We start from the raw sequence: 21,548 nt of genomic DNA on the forward strand, positions 1-21,548 counted from the left end.
TCTTCAAAATCTGTTGGTGCCGTGCTGGGTCGGACACTACGCTTCTCGTCGGTGACGTTTCCTCTACCAGCCGCGAACTTTCGACACCATTCTGCGACATGCTGACGAGACATTACAATTTCTCCGTTAACTTCTACCAGCTGTCGGTGAATTTCAGCTGCGGTTACGTGTTTCGCCTATAGAAATCAAAGAACTAAGCGGACTTCTTCGTGAGACCAATTTTCCAAACGAGTCGCCATTTGTGTTTACTTACAACAAGCGCCATAGGTGACGAGTAGCTGAAACACTGCACAGTTGCCAACTCCATGTATTAAAATTACCGCACACTCCTCATTCTTCTATAAGAGACGAAACTCAAGAAATATCGACCTTGTAACCTCAGTTTTTGATACTCCCTCGTATTAGGTTTCAAGTCACATACAAATAATACAAAGTCCTTTAATAATTAAGATGTGTGTATTTCTTTCTTAAAGCACATGATGTTGTGTTTTTCATATATTTATATATAACATTTTATTTTGAGTATACACAATCTGTTATTTAAAGAGTACAGAAAGCACACGAACGAACAGAATCCTCACAATTACATCATTCCAGATACACTCGTTCTTTACATCACAACTCATACATACAGAAAAAAAATACATCTTATTAGGAATGTACTTTGGTATATTTCAGCTTGCCTTTAACAATACAGCAGCTGGTCAATAGAAAACATGCAAGAAGGGAACATAATTCGTTACAATATAATGTATCTATATATAGATATATATATGTATAGACTCTATATAATTATATATATTTATGTAGATGTATATTTATGTACATATATATTATATACAAAAATATTTCTTTATACCAGTTTCTTAAATATTCTTACAATAATTACAAATTTTGATATATGTATATAGATATATATAATGAGGGGAAAATGGTAAAAATTTATGTTGAGTATAATATACGAAGGCTGTTTTAAAAATTTACAAATCACTAATATTATGATATCAACTTTTTTATAGAACACTTTTCTTCGTATTGAAGTAGGATAAATACATTTTCGAGTTTATATTACTGCTGTGTTGAAAACAACTATTGGTGTGTCTTTTGTTTCATGTCTTTGATTCTGTAGAGAAAATATTGTCTTTCTTTTCCCATGTACTTGGAGAATTAGGCCAGCTATACACTATGAGATAAATCCTAGGAAATATATTAACATTTATCTTAGGAAAAATGCTACGACATATCTCGTAGTAGGAGATCCTATCCTTTTGTGCCATACACGTGAAATTTTTCCTGTCTGATCGAATGACGTTGCGAGATGTTGATCCATAATGCACTACGAAAAACGAAAAAGCGCCTACAGTTCAACAAGCAATTTGTACTGTGGGAATAGTGTTAACAACACTATTAATTATTACAGAAAGAAAATAGACGGTATTGGATAAAAGCCGTGGCTGTTTCGCCGAAACAATAATACTACCAACACGGTATTGAAAATGGTGGGAAATAAACTACAAATAGAAGAGCTCATGATTTCCTCTTAAACATCGTGCACAAATCACTTTGTATCGTGGACAAATATGGTGGCTGGCGGGGAAAAAACAAATTTTTGTTTCCACTTTTTCTCATCTGATGTTTAAATCGAAATCTTGCGAATTTTCTTCCCGAAGTAAAGCGTGCTCTAAACAAGAGAAATTTCATAGGATCGTTCAGAACATAGGAAATGACATGCAATCTGATGCCATACACGTTCCGATTTTGGCTCTAGGAAAAATCGTAAGAGATTTCCTACGATCTATCCTATAGTGTATAGCAGCCTTACTTTTCTTCTTCATATTTCTAAACAGAAAGAAGATTATACATTTAGCATTGACTAGTTTGGCACATACCGACATTGGCCAATTTTTATTCGAATCAAACTTAGCGTATTTCATGTAAACTAGTGATGTTGGTTAAATATGTATTGCACATAAAAGAAAAAAAATACTGAATATAAAATACCTTAGCATCTAGAGATTATGACTTCTTATATGATCCAAACTGTCGTAAGTCTCAATATTTCAGAACTACGACCATAAAAACGAAAAAAGTGTAAGCACCAAATGTTTCGCTTTATTTCTTGTATTTGTTATTAGGGAATACCAGAGTAACGAAAAACAAATAATGGCGATTTGAGAAAGTGAATTCACGTGTAACGAGTCTGTGGAGTTAATACTTGAATTTTAGTGCTTCAGCCCCTTCGTCATACAGGTACAGAATATGATCTTGTATACTGATGGCCGAAGTTTTCGCTGTTACCAAATACGATATTGAATATGGAATGTGTGCAGAAGAAGAAATCTTACTGATAGCAAAACTGGGTTCGGAAATCACCCCTGGAATCTCCCATGTTCTAAAGAACCATGCCAGAGTGGCAAAGTATCTTTATTGCTTTAATGAACTAGAAAGGATGGGAAACCATGGAAAAAGCGAACGGTTCAAACTGAAATGTGATTGGTAACAGAACAATGTACTGACTCTCTATTCAATGTCGTTGTAGAAGGTACAGTTAAAAGAGTAAAGGAACAGAAGGATAAAAACATTTTGTATTCACACATGACAAAGATTTCGGGAGAAGCTGAAGAAGTAATGATGATAATAAAAACAACTGAGTGCCTATTAGTGAACTGGCAGAATGCGTATTTTCAAATAATAAAACAAAGTTGTACTCCAATGGCGGTTCGTGAGGGGGGAGAAGAATCCAAACAAACATTTTCAAAAAGACGATATAACGAAGAAGAAATAGTCATCAGGAATACTCTCAACGAAGAGAGTATCCGAGAAAAAGTGCAAGAACGCTTACCAACGAGGTTTCCATTCTTAGAAACGACACAAAAAGACGCAGAACGAAAACCGAGGGAAATTACAGGATTTAAGCACAGCTGAATGTGAACAGTAGATGAACAAGATGATAGTTGCTTGACTGACAGAAGCCATTGGAGGTCTCGTACATACGCAGATGAAGCAAGAGGCTGGAAAAATCTTCTAGTTTAACGTCTCACGTTTTATGCCCGTTAGGCTAAGGGAGACGATGATTAAAGCAAGTGAATGATGATGGACGAATTAGTGGAAGGAAACGGGAGTACCCGAAAAAAAAAAAAAAACGCGGACATGATGATGTCCACCACAAACTTTTACTTGGCCGGAGATCGAACCAAGGACGCTACGCACCAAAGATAAGCACTCTACCAGTGAGCCACTGTGCCCCTTAGCAGGATGCTGGAATCGAAAGTTGTTGATGCGAAGGTGAAATTACGTTAATTAATTTCTAATATGACTTGCAGATGTTTCTACTTATGATGGAGGCTGAAGCTCCAGGGTTCCTGGACCTAACTTGGGTCTTCGTGTGAACCGAGCCCTTCTATGAGGGAGTGTCAAATAGAAACCAAAATTTAGAAACCGCGCACAATCGTCCTGGAAATTTGCAATACTGATAAGCATGGTTTTAAGAGGGACTGACGGGTACTAGAGCAGAACATGACGGTGGACCAAAGAGGAACAGCAGTATGTTGTTCGTATTTTGAGTAGGAAAATATCAAACCCATCTAATTCATTGAAGAATAAGTGCAGTACGGTGACGCATGCCGTCACTGGACCAATGTACGAGTGGATTAGGAAACAGTTCTGTGAGAATTGCTTCTCTTTGGATCATGTTATGAGTAGTGCGGCCATTTTTACACTAGTATTCCGCTCTCATATACTTGAGCTTTCACCTATCTGTCACTCTTCAAACCGTAAATATCGTTCTTGCAAACTTTCAGGACAATCACGAGCTGTTATTAGCTTCAGGAGGTTCCACTAGTAGATTATTATGAAATGGAAGCAAATATAAGTTGAATTATCCATGAGAAAATAAAAACGTACAAGGAGCTAAATAGTGGTTATTTGCTTCGCCTCTCTAGTCATACGTAACTACAACATTTTTCAATCATTTCTGTTCAGGTAACAAAACATATATTCTAATCGAAAATGATAATTGAAGCTGCCAGTATTCACGTTATTACCTACTGTTCATTCATTCATTTATTTTTTAAAAATAAATTTCTTGAAACAGCCTTCGATACATGAAACAGATATTTTCTACAATAACAGCAACTCAGCAGGTAGCCATAAAATTTTGAGTTGTTTAGGAAGATAAGGGAACACAGGAGCAAGTGCATTCAGTTATAAAATACCCTACTTCTCAACAGTTATTGTCTGCTCGTAGAAGCTCGACACTGTGACCAGTTAGTGACATAATAAAATGCGATTTTTTTTTCCTTTGGAATGTTTTGGAAAATTGAAATATGTATTTAACAGCTACTACAGCTTCCCCAGAAGAAACATCCTGCATTTGTTTCATTTATTAATTCTTTCCCGCGTAAAAAGCACGGTCAGATTTATCTGGATTTTCGTTAATACGTAAACAATTTTTATTTTAGAAGGTAACAGCTTCGCTTAACAGCAAACCAATACAGAAAACGATACAATACAGACATACGTATTCAACATAGCTATCAATTGATATATTTGCTGTAAAAAAAAAAAAAAATTTTTAATTCTATAACCTGCCAATGTACCATGAAGTAACATAACTCACAATCAACCCGATAGGATTAAAAACTACTGGAATAGCGTTTAATTTCATTAAATACCGTATTGACCCGAACATAGGCTATTATAGTACAGTATATTTTTATTTTTCAGTATAAAAAGTTTCGTAAAATACACACACTTATAATTGCTGCCTAGCTCTTTACACGTGAAAATGGAAGTTTATTTCATATCACGTGAGGCTGTACCATTTGTATCGCTCTCCCGCGACTCTGGTACACATATACCACATTGACTTGATCCCTAGTCTTCCGTTGCAAGCGCTGCTATCGGCTGAAGGAATTCCACTCGCTTTCTCTCGCGTAGCAACAGCTGAACCCTTATTGGCTCAACACAAGGGTGTGAGCTTTAGTTCGCATTTTTGCCACGGCTCAAGACATTTTGGCAGCACAATAGCTATCTTATTATCGAGTTGTATGGAACACATTGTAATACCTCAAATCGAGCGAGACACGCTGAAACATTAGAGAAAAAACTGACGAGGAGCATATTAATAAATAGTTTGTAGTAGATGCATGTTTATTCGAAGCGTATTGAGTAGACAGTTACGAAAACATCCAAATATTAATTCTAGATTGACATATACTGTTTCTCGCGCGCAGCCTAGAATTAATGTGAATGACTCTTCATGGCGCACTATTGAAATTTCTAACAATGGTAGGAAATGATTATGATAAAAAAGATTGAGACAAAAGAAGGTACAATTAAGACTGGAAATGAAATTTGTGGTGGTGATCATGATAAACGAAATAATGGAATGAAGAAATTGGAAGCCAATGGGAGAACTCCGACAAAACTCACGCATACGGTGTTTGTCTACCACAAAGTCCACTTGGGTCAAAGCTGAGATTGAATCAGATCACGCACCAGAGGTGAAACTCTACCACTGAGCCAGCGCGTCCCCTAATTTAAATCTTGAAACAGTTTTAAATTGGCAAGTTTCCCATTACAAAGTACAATATTTTCAAATGTACGTGCAATATTTTATGTTGGATATTTTATTTTAAAATCACCTTAAAAAAAAAAAAAAAAAAAAAAAAAAAAAAAAAAAAAAAAAACCTTGAAGTCATACTATATTCCAGATTTGTGCTATTCTCAGGTCAATACGGCATTACTGAAAAAATAATATAATTGAATTTTTTAGAAACAACTCTTATTATCAATGGTAAAGCTATTCCTGACACAGGAAGCCATGTAATTTTACTAACATAATTATGCTTTTAGTGTTTGGCGACGGTATTTACCTATGTATACAAATTCCCTCTTATAAAGCACCTGAAAATTCTATTTGTCCTCTAAAGACCATTAAAATCTCTTAAAACATATAAAACTTCATAGATACGAATTTCACATTTGAAAAAAAAAAAAAAAAAATCCGAATTTCAACTTTTGCACAATGTGCCGATTATCTATAGAAAAGAAGGTAATCATTTCCAGATATTTACACTATACAGTGAAGAATTTGTGGTACATTTTTAATCTCTAAAGTCTACCATCCCTGAGCGTTTTTTTCACAAAAAAAAAAAAAAAAAAAAAAAGGAAAACAATGTACGATTTTATATATTTATAACATATATATAAACAGATATGACTAGTGATATTTAAACTATTAAAAAAAAAGATGATTGATTTTGTTTTATAATAAATGACTGCAAGAAGTTATTTTTTTCTACCTTTTAAAGCTTAAACTTGCTCCCAAAAAATGTACCGTTATTACAAATAGTTTGTAAACTATAGACAAGACAACAAAACAAATTATATTTGCTTTTAAATATTTTGTAATATACTCTACGTGGTCTGTCTTTTTATATCCCAGGTGTATACGCAATATCTCTAGAAACTTTTTCTCTAAAAATAACAATGTATATATTATCTTAAAATGTACAATATAAGGGCACCATTGTGGATTTTTTTCTTTTCTCAAAAAAACTGTTCCATGACAGAGACGATCAATTTGCCCCTATTATTTTATTTTAACGGTAATTTGATATGTCTCTTGCACGAAAAAAAGTTTCGAATATCACATAACAATTATTTGATGTATTAAATCACTTAACACAGTCTTCCTCAAACTTTACTCTCTGGTCCCTCAGTATTGTGTTTGAAAGAGTCCCGTATCCTTGTGAGATAAAGAGCACAGATGTGTCCATAGCTTTTATTGTACCATTCCGGTGTTCTTCCCCTGGAAGTAAAGAAAAAGAATTAATTTATGGGCTATACAGAAAAAGTATATGGTTTCTAGGTATTACTATGTAGCTGTATGGGCACTTGATTAATTTGTGATACGCAATTAATAAATCTTTAAAAATACAGAAGCATTTAACCAAGATGTTACTGAAAGTTATTTGAAGAGCTGCCTTATAAATTTTTACAATTTACTAAGTGTTTAATTGTTAATATTTGCTGCTTATAATTCTGATAGATGTGTTCTGCTGCCTTCATTAACCCCTTCACGACCAATGATCATATTTACACCATTTTTTTTAAATCGCCCTAAAATTTTACTAGATCATTTAAAATGTTTCAGTCTTCGCGCGTTCGGTGTCAAAGATACAGGAACTGTATGAATTGCTACTTAATAGTTTTGTAATCACCTCTTGGTTTCGTATAATTCAGGGGTATAGAAGCAAAACCCGCTAAATCCATTTTTCAGTTTTAGCAGGAGACGAAACAAAAGTGACTCCCTTATGTTTCTGAACTGTTAAACATTTTTTTGTTTAGTGGTCACTACTTAATGCAGATGAGAGCAACCTATCACTACAGAAAAACAATTGTTCAACAATTCTGAAACATAAGGGAGTCACTTTTGTTTCGTTTCCTGACAATTGAAAAATGGATTTAGCAGGTTTTGCTTCTATACCCCTGAATTACTATCAGCTAATTATGAATGTAAAGTATCTTAGGAAACACTACTATGGGCACACATGAACTGAAAATAGATTAAAACCTCACTTCCCGGACACCATAATACGGACAGATTTTTTTTCCCCTTGTAAAAATGTATGTTTTATAATGGGACAGAACCCTCCCTTTAACCAATACAATCTTGTCCTCCTTCAGGTTCCAGTGACCTCGTCATAACGGACACAATTATTCAGTTCGTACGTATTTAGCAAAAGTAAACACATTTCTCAATTTGAAAATACATTTGTGAAAGTTGCCATAAAATGTCTGTCATAAGTACATCACCTGGTAAACCAACCACACAGAACAGTTGCAACCTGAATTTGGAATTCTTTTCTCTATTATTAATTACTGAAAGTTTATTGTGGACAAAGTTGTATATTCTTATTGCGTTATTCCTAGTATATCAGTATCTGAATCAAGAGATTTTACAGCGAAATGACACATATTTTAGAAGAAAATTGCCACACATGAAGTATATTTTCCAGTCCATATAAGCACAATGCTCAGCAATATTTATTTCTTTACACAGGTCACCTCCTCATTCTTCCAGTAGTTCGAACACTAAATACCATTTCAATATGAGCTTATGTTTACATTTACAGCTGAAGTATTTATTGCAGAATGCATACAATTACCACATGAGCTACGAGTACAGTGGACTCGCGGGGTTACGAATTTAATCCGTTCCGTAAATTTAATCAGTTCCGTAACTATTCGTGAACTGAAATGTTTCTAATCGAAATTACTTTTCCCCCTATTGAAATTAATGTAAATACTAGTGCTGTCGAAATCGGTTTTTGAAGAAACCGAAAACCGGTTTTTGAAAAAATGAAATTTCATAAAATCGAAATGTCGGTTTTGAAAACTGCTTTTCCGGTTTCGGTTTCCAAAACCGCATTTGGGGTTTTCGGTTTTTAGAAAACCGGTTTTCTCAAAAACGGAAAACAGCAAATGTCACAAAACTTCGACAGCACTAGTAAATACAATTAATCCGTTCTAGCCACAGAAACAAGACACTGTATTTTTTTAAAACATTTTTAAGTGTTTTCTATGATGAATATAGTATGAAAAGAATACACTTTTTAAAGGCAAATAAATTACATTAAATTAATCAAAGCAGTATGAAGGTTAAAACACATTTTTAAAACAAGCGCAAAAAAGAACCAAAAGTAGTTTGCAGCACTGACAGATAATGTTTACAGCAAACTTGCAAAATCACTACTGGACGCATGGAATTATGGATACATACTGCGGTGGGCCGAAAAAAAATGTATTTTTCTTTTTCAAGTCGTAATACCGCGGAAAATGTGAATTTTTCCAAATTTTGGCAAACTTTAGAGCACATGCGTGACTAGAAGATATAAACAGTTTTTTTTTTTTTTTTTCCTATCCCCAATTCGCAACTTTTCCACAAAAACTTTTCGGCCCACCCTAATACACCCGTGTGCGTGCATTCGTATCCCGAAATAAAATGAAATATTTGAGTTTTACGTCCCACGATTATGCCGGTTAGGCTAAAGGAGACGGTGATAATGAGTAATGAATGAAATGGTGGAATGAAGAAAGTGGGAGGAAACGGGAGAACCCCGAGAAAACCCACGCACACGGTGTTTGTCCACCACAAAGTTCACTTGGTGGGAGCAGGGTTTGAACCCGAGATCCCTAGCACCAGTATCCCGAAATATTTTCATTGTTCATAAATAGATAGTCCACTGTAACGCACACCTCTCATTTACGGACAAATAATCGTATCCCACTGGCGTTTATTATTCAGAGGTTCACACTCTAATGATTTTGCAGTTTTGTAACTATACTTATCGTAAAGAAACTGATTTTTTCCCCTCAGAAATGTGTATTTAACATATTGCAATGACTAAAAAATTAAACAGTAACCACACTAATAAACAGGTGGTATTATAGTATTCGCGCCAAGTCGTGATGCTTGACCTAGATCTACCGATTTCACCACCCAATAGAACGCGAGGGTGTGTTCTGGTCGTCAACCCCCATCCATCACATTTTGTCAATGTCGTCTCTCGCGCTACACGGAAAACATCTCCCGAGAGTACAGTATTGTCGGATTGGCGCCAAGTTGCGTTTTGTTATTTATTTTATTTTATTTTATTATTATTATTATTATTATTATTATTATTATTATTATTATTATTATTATTATTATTATTATTATTATTATTTGCATTATATTCTCATTGTTACTATTTGTGTTTTTGTCACCGTTTTAGAATAATTGTTATTGTGGTTATTGCTGTGCAGTGTTATTATTGGTAATTTTTATTTTTTTAATACTCTTTTACACTGTCTTTAAAACCTGGCAACATTGTTGACAAATTTAAGCTGTTTGATTTTCCCCAAGTGTGCATTCGAGAAGCGGCTCCACGAATTGTACCGAAGTTTTCCGATGTATCAGAGCTCCAGCAATGATTGGTTTAGAGCCCAAGCTTCACGACTCGGCGCGAGTATAGTTTAGTTAAATAAACTGAATTATATATAGAAATTCTTACTTGGTGTCAACCCTTGAGAGATGCATTATCCGAGACTTTCCAGAACCACAAGGCTCAATGAGATACCTTGACGCTAAGACAATTCCTCTAACTCCACCCAACATCACAGAGGCGTCTGGGTGTTCCACTGAAGTCTCCACTATCACACACGCGCCTTTCGGAAGATCTGTTCGCCATGAGCTTTAAAAAAAAGAGAACAAAAATCATTCAGTACGTCTTCATATATTCAAGTAAAAGAAAGATAGAAAAGCAAATTTGATTGAAACCTTGTCTTATATTTATTTATTTACGAACACAATTTCAGATACAACTGAAGGCCAGTTTACACTGCAATACCTAACAAATCTAAGAGATGATAACACAGGGTAATAATAAATAATAACAATATCTAAGAAATAGCAAGAAAAGTTGACAATAGCTGACTAGAATTTATCCATTAAAATGACGTCGTAGTGCAGAGTTATATGCAGCTTCAGAATTAAATAAATCTATGGGTGTACGTGACATTTCGTTGTATAACTTGGGAGCCTGTAGAACAGAGAGCGTTGAACTATTGACAGTCTAGGCCGCACTATATGAAAAACGTGTGTGTGTTATGTGTTTGTCTGAATGGAATTCGGAAATACAATTCTGAAAGTAGCGTTTCGGACCTGAGTTGGGCATGTGTGAATTTGTACAGATATTTGCGGTCACCGATTTTATGAAGAGTTTCAGGTAATTAAGTATTAACTATTCGTAACAGTTCGTGGTTTTTTCATCGCACGTGTGCGAGGTACTCTGAAACATACTATTGCCAGGAAGAAGTTTAGAACTGAGTTTAGCCGGGATAAGTTTGTAGGAGCTACCATTGTCCAGATAGGTGAACAATGGAGAAATTGCCTTCAAGAACGTTGCTAAGGAAGAGAGGTTCCTTATCTCTGTTAATCTGTACAGAAATCGTAGAAAATGCATCAATTACATAGTGATAGCATTAATATGTTCTGTAAAAGTTAGTTTTTTTTTTCTTCTTTGGTAAAAGTAACTATTGACTCTCGTGATAGGCAAACTGCAATATTTATGTTGTATGCGCTGTGTACAATATTTTTCTTTAGGGAAAATCTTGTGGATCTACTCAAATAATTTTTCAATCCAAATAGTTTCTCTGTTTTAACAAATGTTTTACTTGTAAATTATGATGGTGATTTCTCCCATTCTGGAAACCTTCATTATTCTTCAGCAGAATCTAAAGAAAGATAAATTTTTCGGTACATACGAGCAGCTCGGACGAACATATTGGTAAGAGTCACTTCCGGTGAACTTGAGTTAATGGATTGGCATCGTTCCACAGAAGCGTATGTAGGAAACTAGTTTTATTTTGGAAATTACCTGCAGATGCCAGAAGAAGCTTGTTTGGCATGTAATTGCACGGGAATGTTGAATCTTCTCCAGTTTTCTCGAAAGTTGAAGAAACATTGACATACCATTATGTTTTTCCGAGCCGCTAGTATTTTTTCCTTTCTTTCTTTTTCTTCATATACACCAATGGATTCTCTTATACCCTACGTAGATATTCCTACTTTTTTTTCAGGGAGTTAGACCAAGGCCGCTTCAGGGATTGTATTGGGAGAGTTTGTGGCTATTCTCGGGACAACCGACGTCAATGAAGAGGTTCTCGTTCATAAGAAAACTAATAATAATTTGCTGTTTAACAGCTGCTTCGTCCGCCATCTTGAATAACATTTCAATATGGTAGCCATAATCAACGTTATCACATGGTTAATAAGAACAGAGATAATTTATTAATCAAGCGTTAGGCATGTGATTAGTTAGTCTCTCATTAGCTCTGTACTGAGGAGGGTGTACTTTTTGGTATTCAGAGTATGCCTGGAGTTCAGCTAATAAGTTGATTTGGAAATGATTAATTAATATAATCGCAATACCTCGAGTGAGAAAAATAAATGTGGCAACTAACTACGGAAATCTAGACGTGTGCATGCATAGTCTGTAAAAATGAAAATATATGAAGTACGAAATTCGAAATGTTTTCTTTGTAGTTTGACATCAAAACAACTTACAAATAGTTACGAAATCGGATTTTAATTAACGTATTCGTTTCTGAGGAATGTTTTTAGGGAATAAGTAAAGTCAATCAATATTAGCGACAATACAAGGATTATGTTGTAATTATAAAGGAAGATAATTTATCGATCAGTTGTTTGTATCCCTCAGAAAACTGGAAATTTTCTACTCAGTACTCACTATTCACTTTAAGAAACAGTTCTGCTGTTATAGAGGACTCGGCTTAATAGCTGCTTCATAGTTAACTCACCCGATGAGGTGAAAGGTGAAAAAGAGAGAGAGACAGGTAATTAATTGCCTTTGTATTCTCATAACATAAGTTTACTGTGGCTAAACCAGGGTACCCGCTGCTCTAAATTAATTAGTCACATGTGATTAACTTAGTCAACTGTCAACTGCTACGTGCTAATCAGATTCTCAATACACTTTTGATAATCTTGCGTTAGTCAAACCTTTAGTATGGCGCTATCATACGTCAGAACGAATCTGCATAAGGCCCCGTATGTTTAAAGTAAAGATATGAACATTATTCACTTACTGTTATCATTCTACTTACGCGCGAACAACCCTAATAGTTTACTACTTCATGTACTACCACAGGTATTATTATTTGTAGAGAACTGAAGGAGTTCGTGGAAGTAAAATACGTACCGTAATACGCAATAGTCCCTGGCTGGCTGAGACCCCATGCTGCCACATACATATTGGAATACTTCCACTTGGTTATCAAGCTTTGCGACAATTCTCCATTTGAGCAGGCTGTAGTCCCAGATATGTTGCTCTCGAAGAACCCGGTTCAACAACTCCCGGGGAGGAGCTTCCACATCAGTCGACACCCGCCATAGCCGGAGAGGATGTCCATCGCCGACTTTTTTGTACGCAATATCCACCTGCGAATCCAGACTGGAAACACTCACCCAGCCTCGACTCCTGCAAACAAAATTAGATACAGTCATTAACTTGGAAATATTTCACGTAATAACTAGGAATTTTCAAAGGTTACTTTCACAGGCCATTTTTTATTAGATATTATTGTTGCTTAACTAATGTGCCGTTAAGTTCGCAATTCTAGGTAGTTATTTTCGTGTTTTGTGGTTTTGCCAGCTTTCAAGAAGTTTACTCTAGCGTGAGCTTAACAAGTGTTATCGAACAGTCGAGGAAAAGGTATGTTCTTAAGCCCAGATTAGCGCTATTTAAAGAATTCAAATGTTCCTCATTCGCTCACTATGAAGCGTACAGTAAGGTATTATGTTGGAATGCCGATATGGCGCTCACGTGGATGTTTTTCTTCTTTTTCTTTGGTCTTTATTTCTTCTTTTCTTTCTACTTCTTCTCCGTATCTGATGAAGAATTTTAGCGAAAGAGCTAATTGTCTGCTTGTGTTTTCCTGTTGTGATTATTTTCGCTATGGTAGTTCATTTTCTATTCCAGCTCCGATATTATATATATATTGTGTTTCAAAACAACACCGACAACGTTTGGGAGGTGATTCCTGACACCAAGGTAAGACAAAGAGTACAGACCAACCTCGGTGCAAACATGCATCCTTTAAGAGTTATAGACTGCCAAAACATGAAAAAATGAACTTTAAAGGTCCATAGTTTTAAAACTATGGGACCTACCGTAGTCGGGTCAAGACTTCACTTAGGAACTACGTGCGCTATCCAAAATATGTTTCAGAATACTGCGGTACTCACGTAACAATTTTCATAGAGGGAGTTTGGCTACAGGCATATAATTTGAAGCACTCAACAACTATCTTCCATTCCTACTACGGACATATAACATAGGATCAAAGAAAACTTACAAGTTCTGTTACTCAAAGTACTGTCACTCATACAATACAAGGCGTGAAAGTGAAATAGCTATTCCTTTTATCAGACTAAGCAAAATATAAAATCTTTATAAGCATATTGAAATTAAATTATGTATTTGGTCTAGGAATTAATTCGTGCGGTTGGTATGCACACATTGAAGCTGTAGTACAAACACAAAATACATAAATACCTTAAGAAAAATATTGTCCATCGCTAGCCACCACTTTCGCCCATCTGTCAGGCAATGTACGGATTCCGTGGCGAAAGAAGTCCTCATCCTTGGAAGCGATCCAGTCAGAGACCCATGTTTCGATATCTTCTGAAGAAGTAAACCGCTGTCCAATCAAATCGTTGTTCATGCAATCGAACAAGTAGTAGTCCGAAGGAGCAACGTCTGGTGAATACGGCGGGTGGGGTAAAACTTCCCATCCGACATTTTCTAAATAGGTTTTGACCGGTTTTGCGACATGTGGGCGAGCGTTCTCATGTTGAACAATAAGTTTATCATGTCTGTTCTCCCATTCTGGTCGTGTTCTGGCCAGAGCTTGCTTCAAACGCATTAATTGTCGTCGATAACGTTCTCCATTCATAGTTTCACCCTGTTGCAGCAGCTCATAGTACACCACACCTTTCATATCCCACCATATGCACAGCATAACCTTTGCACAGTGAATATCTCGTTTTGGTTGTGATGGACCTGGTTCACCTGGTTTCACCCAGGCCTTTTTTCGTTTAGGGTTCTCGTAATGGATCCACTTCTCATCACCCGTAATAATTCGATGCAGAAACCCCTTTCTGCTCTGTCGTTGAAGCAGCAATTCGCAAATGGTTTTTCGTCTTTCAACGTCTCTGTCTTTCAATTCATGTGGAACCCAATGTGACATCTTTTGAATCATTCCCATGGCTTTCAAGCGTTTGGAGACTGTTGTTTGATCAACGCCTAATGCTGCTGCAAGTTGTTCCTGCGTTTGACACGAATCCTGCTCGAGCAATGCTGTCAATTCTTCGTCTTGAAATTTTTTTGGCTGTCCAGCTCGCTCTTAGTCTGCCAAGCCGAAATCACCACTTCTAAACCGTGCAAACCACTTCTGACACGTTCGCTCAGCTAGAGCATGGTCACCATACACTTCCACCAAAATACGATGACTTTCAGTCGCACTTTTCTGCATGTTAAAGTAATGCAGCAGGACACCCCGCAAAAACACTTTATCAGGCACAAATTGCGCCATGTTCACTTAACTACAAACTGGTGTTGTTGACGCTTTAATCCACTGCCCTATACTACGAACGATACGCGATGACAGGGGTTTGCAACACATGTGTGGATACACGGAACTGTGGGACGCTCCGTTCGTTGCGCCATCTCTTGTCCACCCGCACGAATTAATTCCTAGACCAAATAACAAACTGCCACTTAGAATTAGAGAATTGAAGATGACTTAAAAAATGGCCATTAGACATATAGCTAGCTACCTAGCCAGATAGATATCGGGTGTTCTAAATGTGGCGCCCACGGACTGCAGAGCACTAAAGCAAAAACTATATTGTATATATTTGTATACCTTTCGGGTCCTCGTCTGGAGACGCGAATTGCATTATGTGGCAACGTCACAGATAGAGAACCATAGATTAGATCTAATAATCTATCAAATAGTTACATCGATTCTTTCCTGATGGCAGCTAAAGTCGATATTGATTGACACTAGCATCACTTATTAATGTGACAACTGATGTAACCGTCTGATGAATTTGTAGAGTAATGCTAATGATTTCAAGTTAATCTGCGATGTTGCCACATTGGAAATTTTGATTCCCCATAGCGGCTAAACAAGGCCCTGGAGGGTATACCATCATATAACATTTTCGCTTTATTTTGACCTCTAGAATAGTGCTCTGTGATCCGTGGGTGCCATTTTTAAAACACTCGATATGTGTTTCAGGAAAAAATCTGCAGGTTAGAGTAAGAAGCATTTTGTGTTTTTTTGCACTCATTTTGTACTGTACGAAATGTAAGTATGATATGGATTAATTACAATTGATACACGTGCTAACTTAATCGTTAACGTTGACTATTACAAATATTTAAAGCATACACGTTTCGTTTATTTTCGTTTGAATACCTAACCCTTCCCTCTAAATCTATAATATGTTATTACAAAAGTATTGATATTTATGTAAGGATACCTTTGTCTTCCGAAAGACGACAAGTGAAAGAAATTGATATTCACAATGTAAAAAAATAATTTATAATATAAAATTGAAAGTGCGTACGTTTGTGACTCTTAATCTCTTGAACCATCCGACCGATCTTCATAAAATTTTCAACATAGATGGTGTTTGGATTTGAAATGGTTTTTGTCATATCACTTTGACGGTAGCACTTAGAAAAGGGGAGGGGAAAGGGAAGTATATAAAAGTAAATGAAGCGTAATAACCTTTGAACCATCGAACCGATCTCGATCAAATTTTCAACATAGATGAGGTTTGGGCCTGGGAAGATTTTTATTATTTTGTTTTGACAGTAACTTAGGGGAGGGGAAAGATATTTAATGATCGAAATTACAAATATCAGTGTCGAGTCCACACTTTTCGGTGTCGTTGAGATGAACAGTGACACTTCCGATGCCATTTAAATCTAAATTCAGCCATGCAACATGGGAGGGGAGGGGAGAGAAATATAAAAATCATCGAAAATGACCGATATCACAGAGCGCTTTAGTAATAGTAAAAAGTGACGGAACATATTACCATTTTTTTTTTTAAATTTAACCCAGTAAAGCGGGTAATTGAGGCTAGTATAATTATAAAAATTTCCTACTAATATTAATTTTATATTGAAGAAAGTGATTTCTGACTTACTTTTCGCGTGCTTCTTTGAGCAAGGCAGTTATACATTCGTTCAAGTATCCCCTCCAATCTAACTGAAATTCCGTTCCTAGTTCTTCTAACGCCACCGGAACACTTTCTTCCATGTAGTTAAAGTGGCACTGAGACATCATTTCTTCTGATACCTTTAGAAACAAAACATAAAAAAATAGGTAGAAAAATATCATTATCTGGAAACTATTAATAATCGTACTTTAATTCAAAAAAAGAAGGAAAAACTATTAATCACACAAATCAACATTAATACAGGATGTTATAAATCTCAGTTTACCATGATATACTTCTAGCTAAGTAATCATTTATATTGTAATATCCCATGTGAAGTTGTTTACGGGGCTCTGTCTGGGAATCCTAACCTCAGCCGCTTAGCCTGCTACGGGGCTCTTTTGGCGACTTAACCCGCCTCTGCTTGCTACGGAGCATTGGTTCCTTAATTCCACTCCTCTTAGCCTGCTATGGAGCTCTGTTGGAGATCCTGTCTGCGACCTTACGGTCAAAGACCACCTATACTCACCCTGATTATAGAGAAATCAATTTGTATAGTATTTTGTAAAATACTTTTATAGAGGAACTTTTTATAATAAAAGTACTGGTAGTGGGAGTCGATTCCGGACGCTCTTTTTATTAACAGCTCTACCTCTTCCTTATACATGAGACAAAATTACACAAAGTTTTACAATATACAATTAAGTTTGTAATCCAAATTACAATAAGATTGCACCTGTCAAATTATTCTAAGAATTCCGAATAATTATCGTCTCTCTCATCTCTACGAAGAGAATTCTTAGAATTTATTCCAAGCATTCTGAAATAGACTCTTCAATTGCTGTAAGAAGAGCATTTGTTGACCTTCAATTCTAAGCATGTGTCCCTTTCTTTTTCGTTTCACTATATCCTTTTCTAACTTTCCATTTTCTTTTTCCAAAGTCATTCTACTTTTCTTAAAAAAAAAAAAAAAAAAAAAAAAAAAAAAAAAAAAAAAAAAAAAAAATCGTGCTTTTAAAGTGTCTTGTTTAAACGTGCCAGCTTAATTTTCGATAGTTAAGAAGAATGGTATATTCAAACAAGGGCACACTTGAATAACACTATCAATATTTAAAACGTGTCTCATGCATTATTCTTCGAACTTCTAAGTAACTTAAGAATTTAATTGTAGGACAGAGAAACAATTGGTTCTATTCATATTGTATACATCATTAGATTTACGAGACACTCCTGAAGTAGATTGCTTGCTTGATTTTTTGCTCTCAGGGGTAGAGTGCTTACATCTGGTGCGTGGGGTCCCTAGTTCGACCCCCAGCAAAATAAGTTTGTTGTGGACAACAATGTGTCCGTAGGTTTTCTCGGGGTACTCTCTTCCCCCTTTTTTTCTCATTCCACCAATTCTTCCATCATCATTCACTTACTTTATCGTCGTCTTCCTTACCCTAACGGGAATCGTGAAACGTTAACCTGAAAAATTTCATTTCATTTCGATTTTTGCTTTACGTTCTTTGTGTCAACATCGAGGATGGAACCTATTGTTTGCGTGAACTCGAAACCACGCTGGAAATTGATTTTATTTCAGTTTCACGTCTCTTTCAGCAACGAGGCTATACGACACGTGGACCTACGTGGGGATCTGAACCACATAAGCTCCCGCCAGGAATCGAACCCTGGCTTCCCACGCCAAAGGCGCGTATGCTAACCGCTTAGCCACGAGACAGCTCCACGCTGGGAATTGATTCTATGCACTTAGCGGGTCACAAACAATACGAAATATCTTCTCGCACAAGATAAGCTTTTCTCACCATACTATTAGTCTCAAATAGAGGTAGATTACAAGCACTGGTTCCTGAAATAAAGAACCTACTAGACAGTACATAACTTTATCATAAAAGTACAATGCAAGACAACTTACACAAAACAGCTTCTTGTTTTCGCGTATCAAATATAGCAAGCAGTCGTGAGCTGCTTTGTTTTCACTAAGTTCCCGAGCGTCTGGGACTCCGACCGTCTTCCGGCGTCGTGGACTGGCGGACGTAGAGCGTGGCGTGACTGGCGAATGGAAGAGGGAAGGCGCCAAGCACACAGCTAGGTTACTCGCAGTCATTTGGTTGGAAGGAGATCGTGCTGCCACCTGGGCTAAGAAGTCCAAAAGAAATTGCAATGTTTCTCGGTGTTCATCTGGTAAAAGAAGTAGCACCCATTGAACAGCTTCGTACCGCTGGTTGAGGGGAATAACTGAAACGAAAACACCAAGATTAATCACCCACACAATCACCAAAAAAGCATAAGTTTTCCCATTCTATAAGCTTTGCTTTTTAAAGACTTAAATTTTATTTAAACTACTCGCTGAGCAAAACAATACATTTATAATAAAAAATATTAACGTGTAACAGTTTCGCCAACTACCCACTTTGACTACTTGAGACACTTTTCAGATAGTAGAAGACCTCCCAGTAGGCTGTCTTTTGCTAGATAAACGAGCACGCAGTTGAGACCAGGGGCGGATCCAGGAGGAGGGGTGATCGGGGCGATTTCCCCCTTCCCCAGAAGAGGAAACTTTTTTCTTTTATATATAAATAAAACCCATCCCCGAGTTTGACGCTCTTAAAAGTAGCTCTAAATACCAGTATTACAACCCACCGCCCCCCTCCTCCAGAAGTCCGTCCTGGATCCGCCTCTGGTTGAGACAGTTCAATATTAGTTCTATGTTGCTACTTTTTATTTTCCTAATTACGTATTCTAAACCGAGGTTAAGAAGGAACGTGATATATATCGTCCCCTTGGTTCTAATCATTATTTTTTGAAGGAATCAGTTAACTTTCATCCTGCTCTGACCTTACAACTTGTTTTACCAAACATTACATTTTCTTTTATGGATTCCCAATTCTTCCAAGATATACAAGTACAGTGTCTTTCTCTTTTAAATGAAGCAAGCTTTCGTAAAATCTTGGGACAATTGCTAATATGTGAACTACTAAACGTAGAAAAAGTTTCATTAATTAACCAGGGCAATAAATTAAAAAGTACTAATGTCGCAGCGCACCCCTTATTATTATTGCTATTAACCATTCTTCAGCTATAAGATTGAGCAGTGGCGGATCCAGGATATGATCAAGAGAGGGGCTAAACCATAGTTGGCAGTTTTATCCAGTGTAAAGCAGGATTGAAGCCCATTTTATCCAGTGTATACTTGAGCGTCAGGGGGGGGCTATAGCCCCTATAGTCCCCCCCTTGGATCCGCCTCTGAGATTGAGTTTATTATGACACTTGAAGCCGTTGAAGGTCACATGATGCCTCAATGTTCATCTCTGAAACGAAGAATGCCTCTCTTTGATTCCAAATCATTTGTTTATGATGGACGACATCTTGTCCTTGGATTTTCTCGAAGTTCTCTGCTTTCATTTTACCAAATCATTCATCAATTTTTACTTGTATTTATCACGCTTATCATCTGTCTCCTTTAGTCTACAGCCATAACAATGTAAATTTAATTTAAAAATTTGAACCTATTGATCCATTGTATTTGAACCAATAAATAAAGTCAAACATGAACGTCCACATGAAATCAGCTTTATGTCCCACGTTTATATCTCAATGTCAAATATCACCAACACATGCCGCCTCTTTGCAGAGAATATTAAGGAACATATACTGTCTCTTTATGTAAATATTAGGAATAGATATCTCCTAATCATGCCAAATGTGAGAAAAGATAGGTGTCTTTTTGCCAAATGTTACGGAAAGATAGTGCCTCTAATGCCAAATGTTAGAAGCATATACTGTCTCTATATGTAAATATTAGGAATAGATGTCGCCTTTTTACGCCAAATATTAGGAGAATATACTGTCTCTTTATGTAAATATTAGGAATAGATGTCGCCTTATCATGCCAAATGTGAGAAAAGACGGAGGTCTTTATGCCAAATGTTACGGAAAAATGATGCCTCTGATGCCAAATGTTAGAAACATATACTGTGTCTTCATGTAAATATTAGGAATAGATGTCGCCTCTTTACGCCAAATATTAGGAACATATACTCGCTTCATGTAAATATTAGGAATAGATGTCGCCTTATCATGCCAAATGTGAGGAAAGACGGAGGTCTTTATGCCAAATGTTACGAAAAGAGTGCCTCTGAAGCCAAAAATGTTTGTTTTTAAAGCCAAATGTTACAAAAGATTATTACCATATTATAAATTACGAACATATAGCTCCTCTTTATGCCATATCTTATGAAAAGATGTCGCCTTATGCCAAATGCTTGGGAAAAAAATTGCCAAATTTTCACTTCCTTTCACCATCCACCTCTACGCGCACACTTGGAACAGTGATAAAAATGTAGTTTTCCCATTCGTTTGTGGTACTTACATTGAAATATAGCAATAAACGTTTCTGATAGTTTGGTCGTTAGGAGAGCCTCCGGAAGTTCTCGGAAGTATTGCTTGACCATGTCAGCCACATCGTACGCCTGTTGTCCGTCGTAATTAATGTTGTCTCCTTGGCTCTCATTCATCTGCTTCAGCTTCTGGATTCTCGAGCGAACTCCCGACTTCCGGAACAACCCCACTTGGTCCAAGGAATTCTGTCTCAGCCAGCGGATAGCTGTTTGGATAGACTTTGGTAAAGCGTGGCCGGTTCTTTGAAGCGAAAGAAGTAATGGTACCCCAAACACAGTCTTATCTGGAATTTAAAAAGTAATCAAAACATAAGGACATATCATAAACCATATTTGCTATT

The 21,548-nt window shown here is 36.5% G+C and overlaps 1 protein-coding gene across 1 annotated transcript in view; it reads right to left on the bottom strand.

The window, feature by feature from the left end:
* Positions 1-437: 437 nt before the first annotated feature.
* The window catches only part of cv-c (RhoGTPase activating protein), a 97,393-nt gene continuing 76,282 nt past the window's right edge, over positions 438-21,548 (bottom strand). The window contains exons 8-13 of the mRNA XM_081752916.1: positions 21,180-21,491; positions 18,723-19,045; positions 16,796-16,947; positions 12,771-13,049; positions 10,062-10,241; positions 438-6,814 (exon numbers count right to left, since the gene is read on the bottom strand). Coding sequence (XP_081609042.1) covers positions 6,700-6,814; positions 10,062-10,241; positions 12,771-13,049; positions 16,796-16,947; positions 18,723-19,045; positions 21,180-21,491 — 1,361 coding nt within the window. The 3' untranslated portion in view covers positions 438-6,699. The remainder of the gene's footprint in view (positions 6,815-10,061; positions 10,242-12,770; positions 13,050-16,795; positions 16,948-18,722; positions 19,046-21,179; positions 21,492-21,548) is intronic.

Source organism: Thermobia domestica, chromosome 3, assembly GCF_964235325.1.
Source record: "Thermobia domestica chromosome 3, izTheDome1.hap1.1, whole genome shotgun sequence".
NCBI classification, from domain to species: Eukaryota; Metazoa; Arthropoda; class Insecta; order Zygentoma; family Lepismatidae; genus Thermobia; species Thermobia domestica.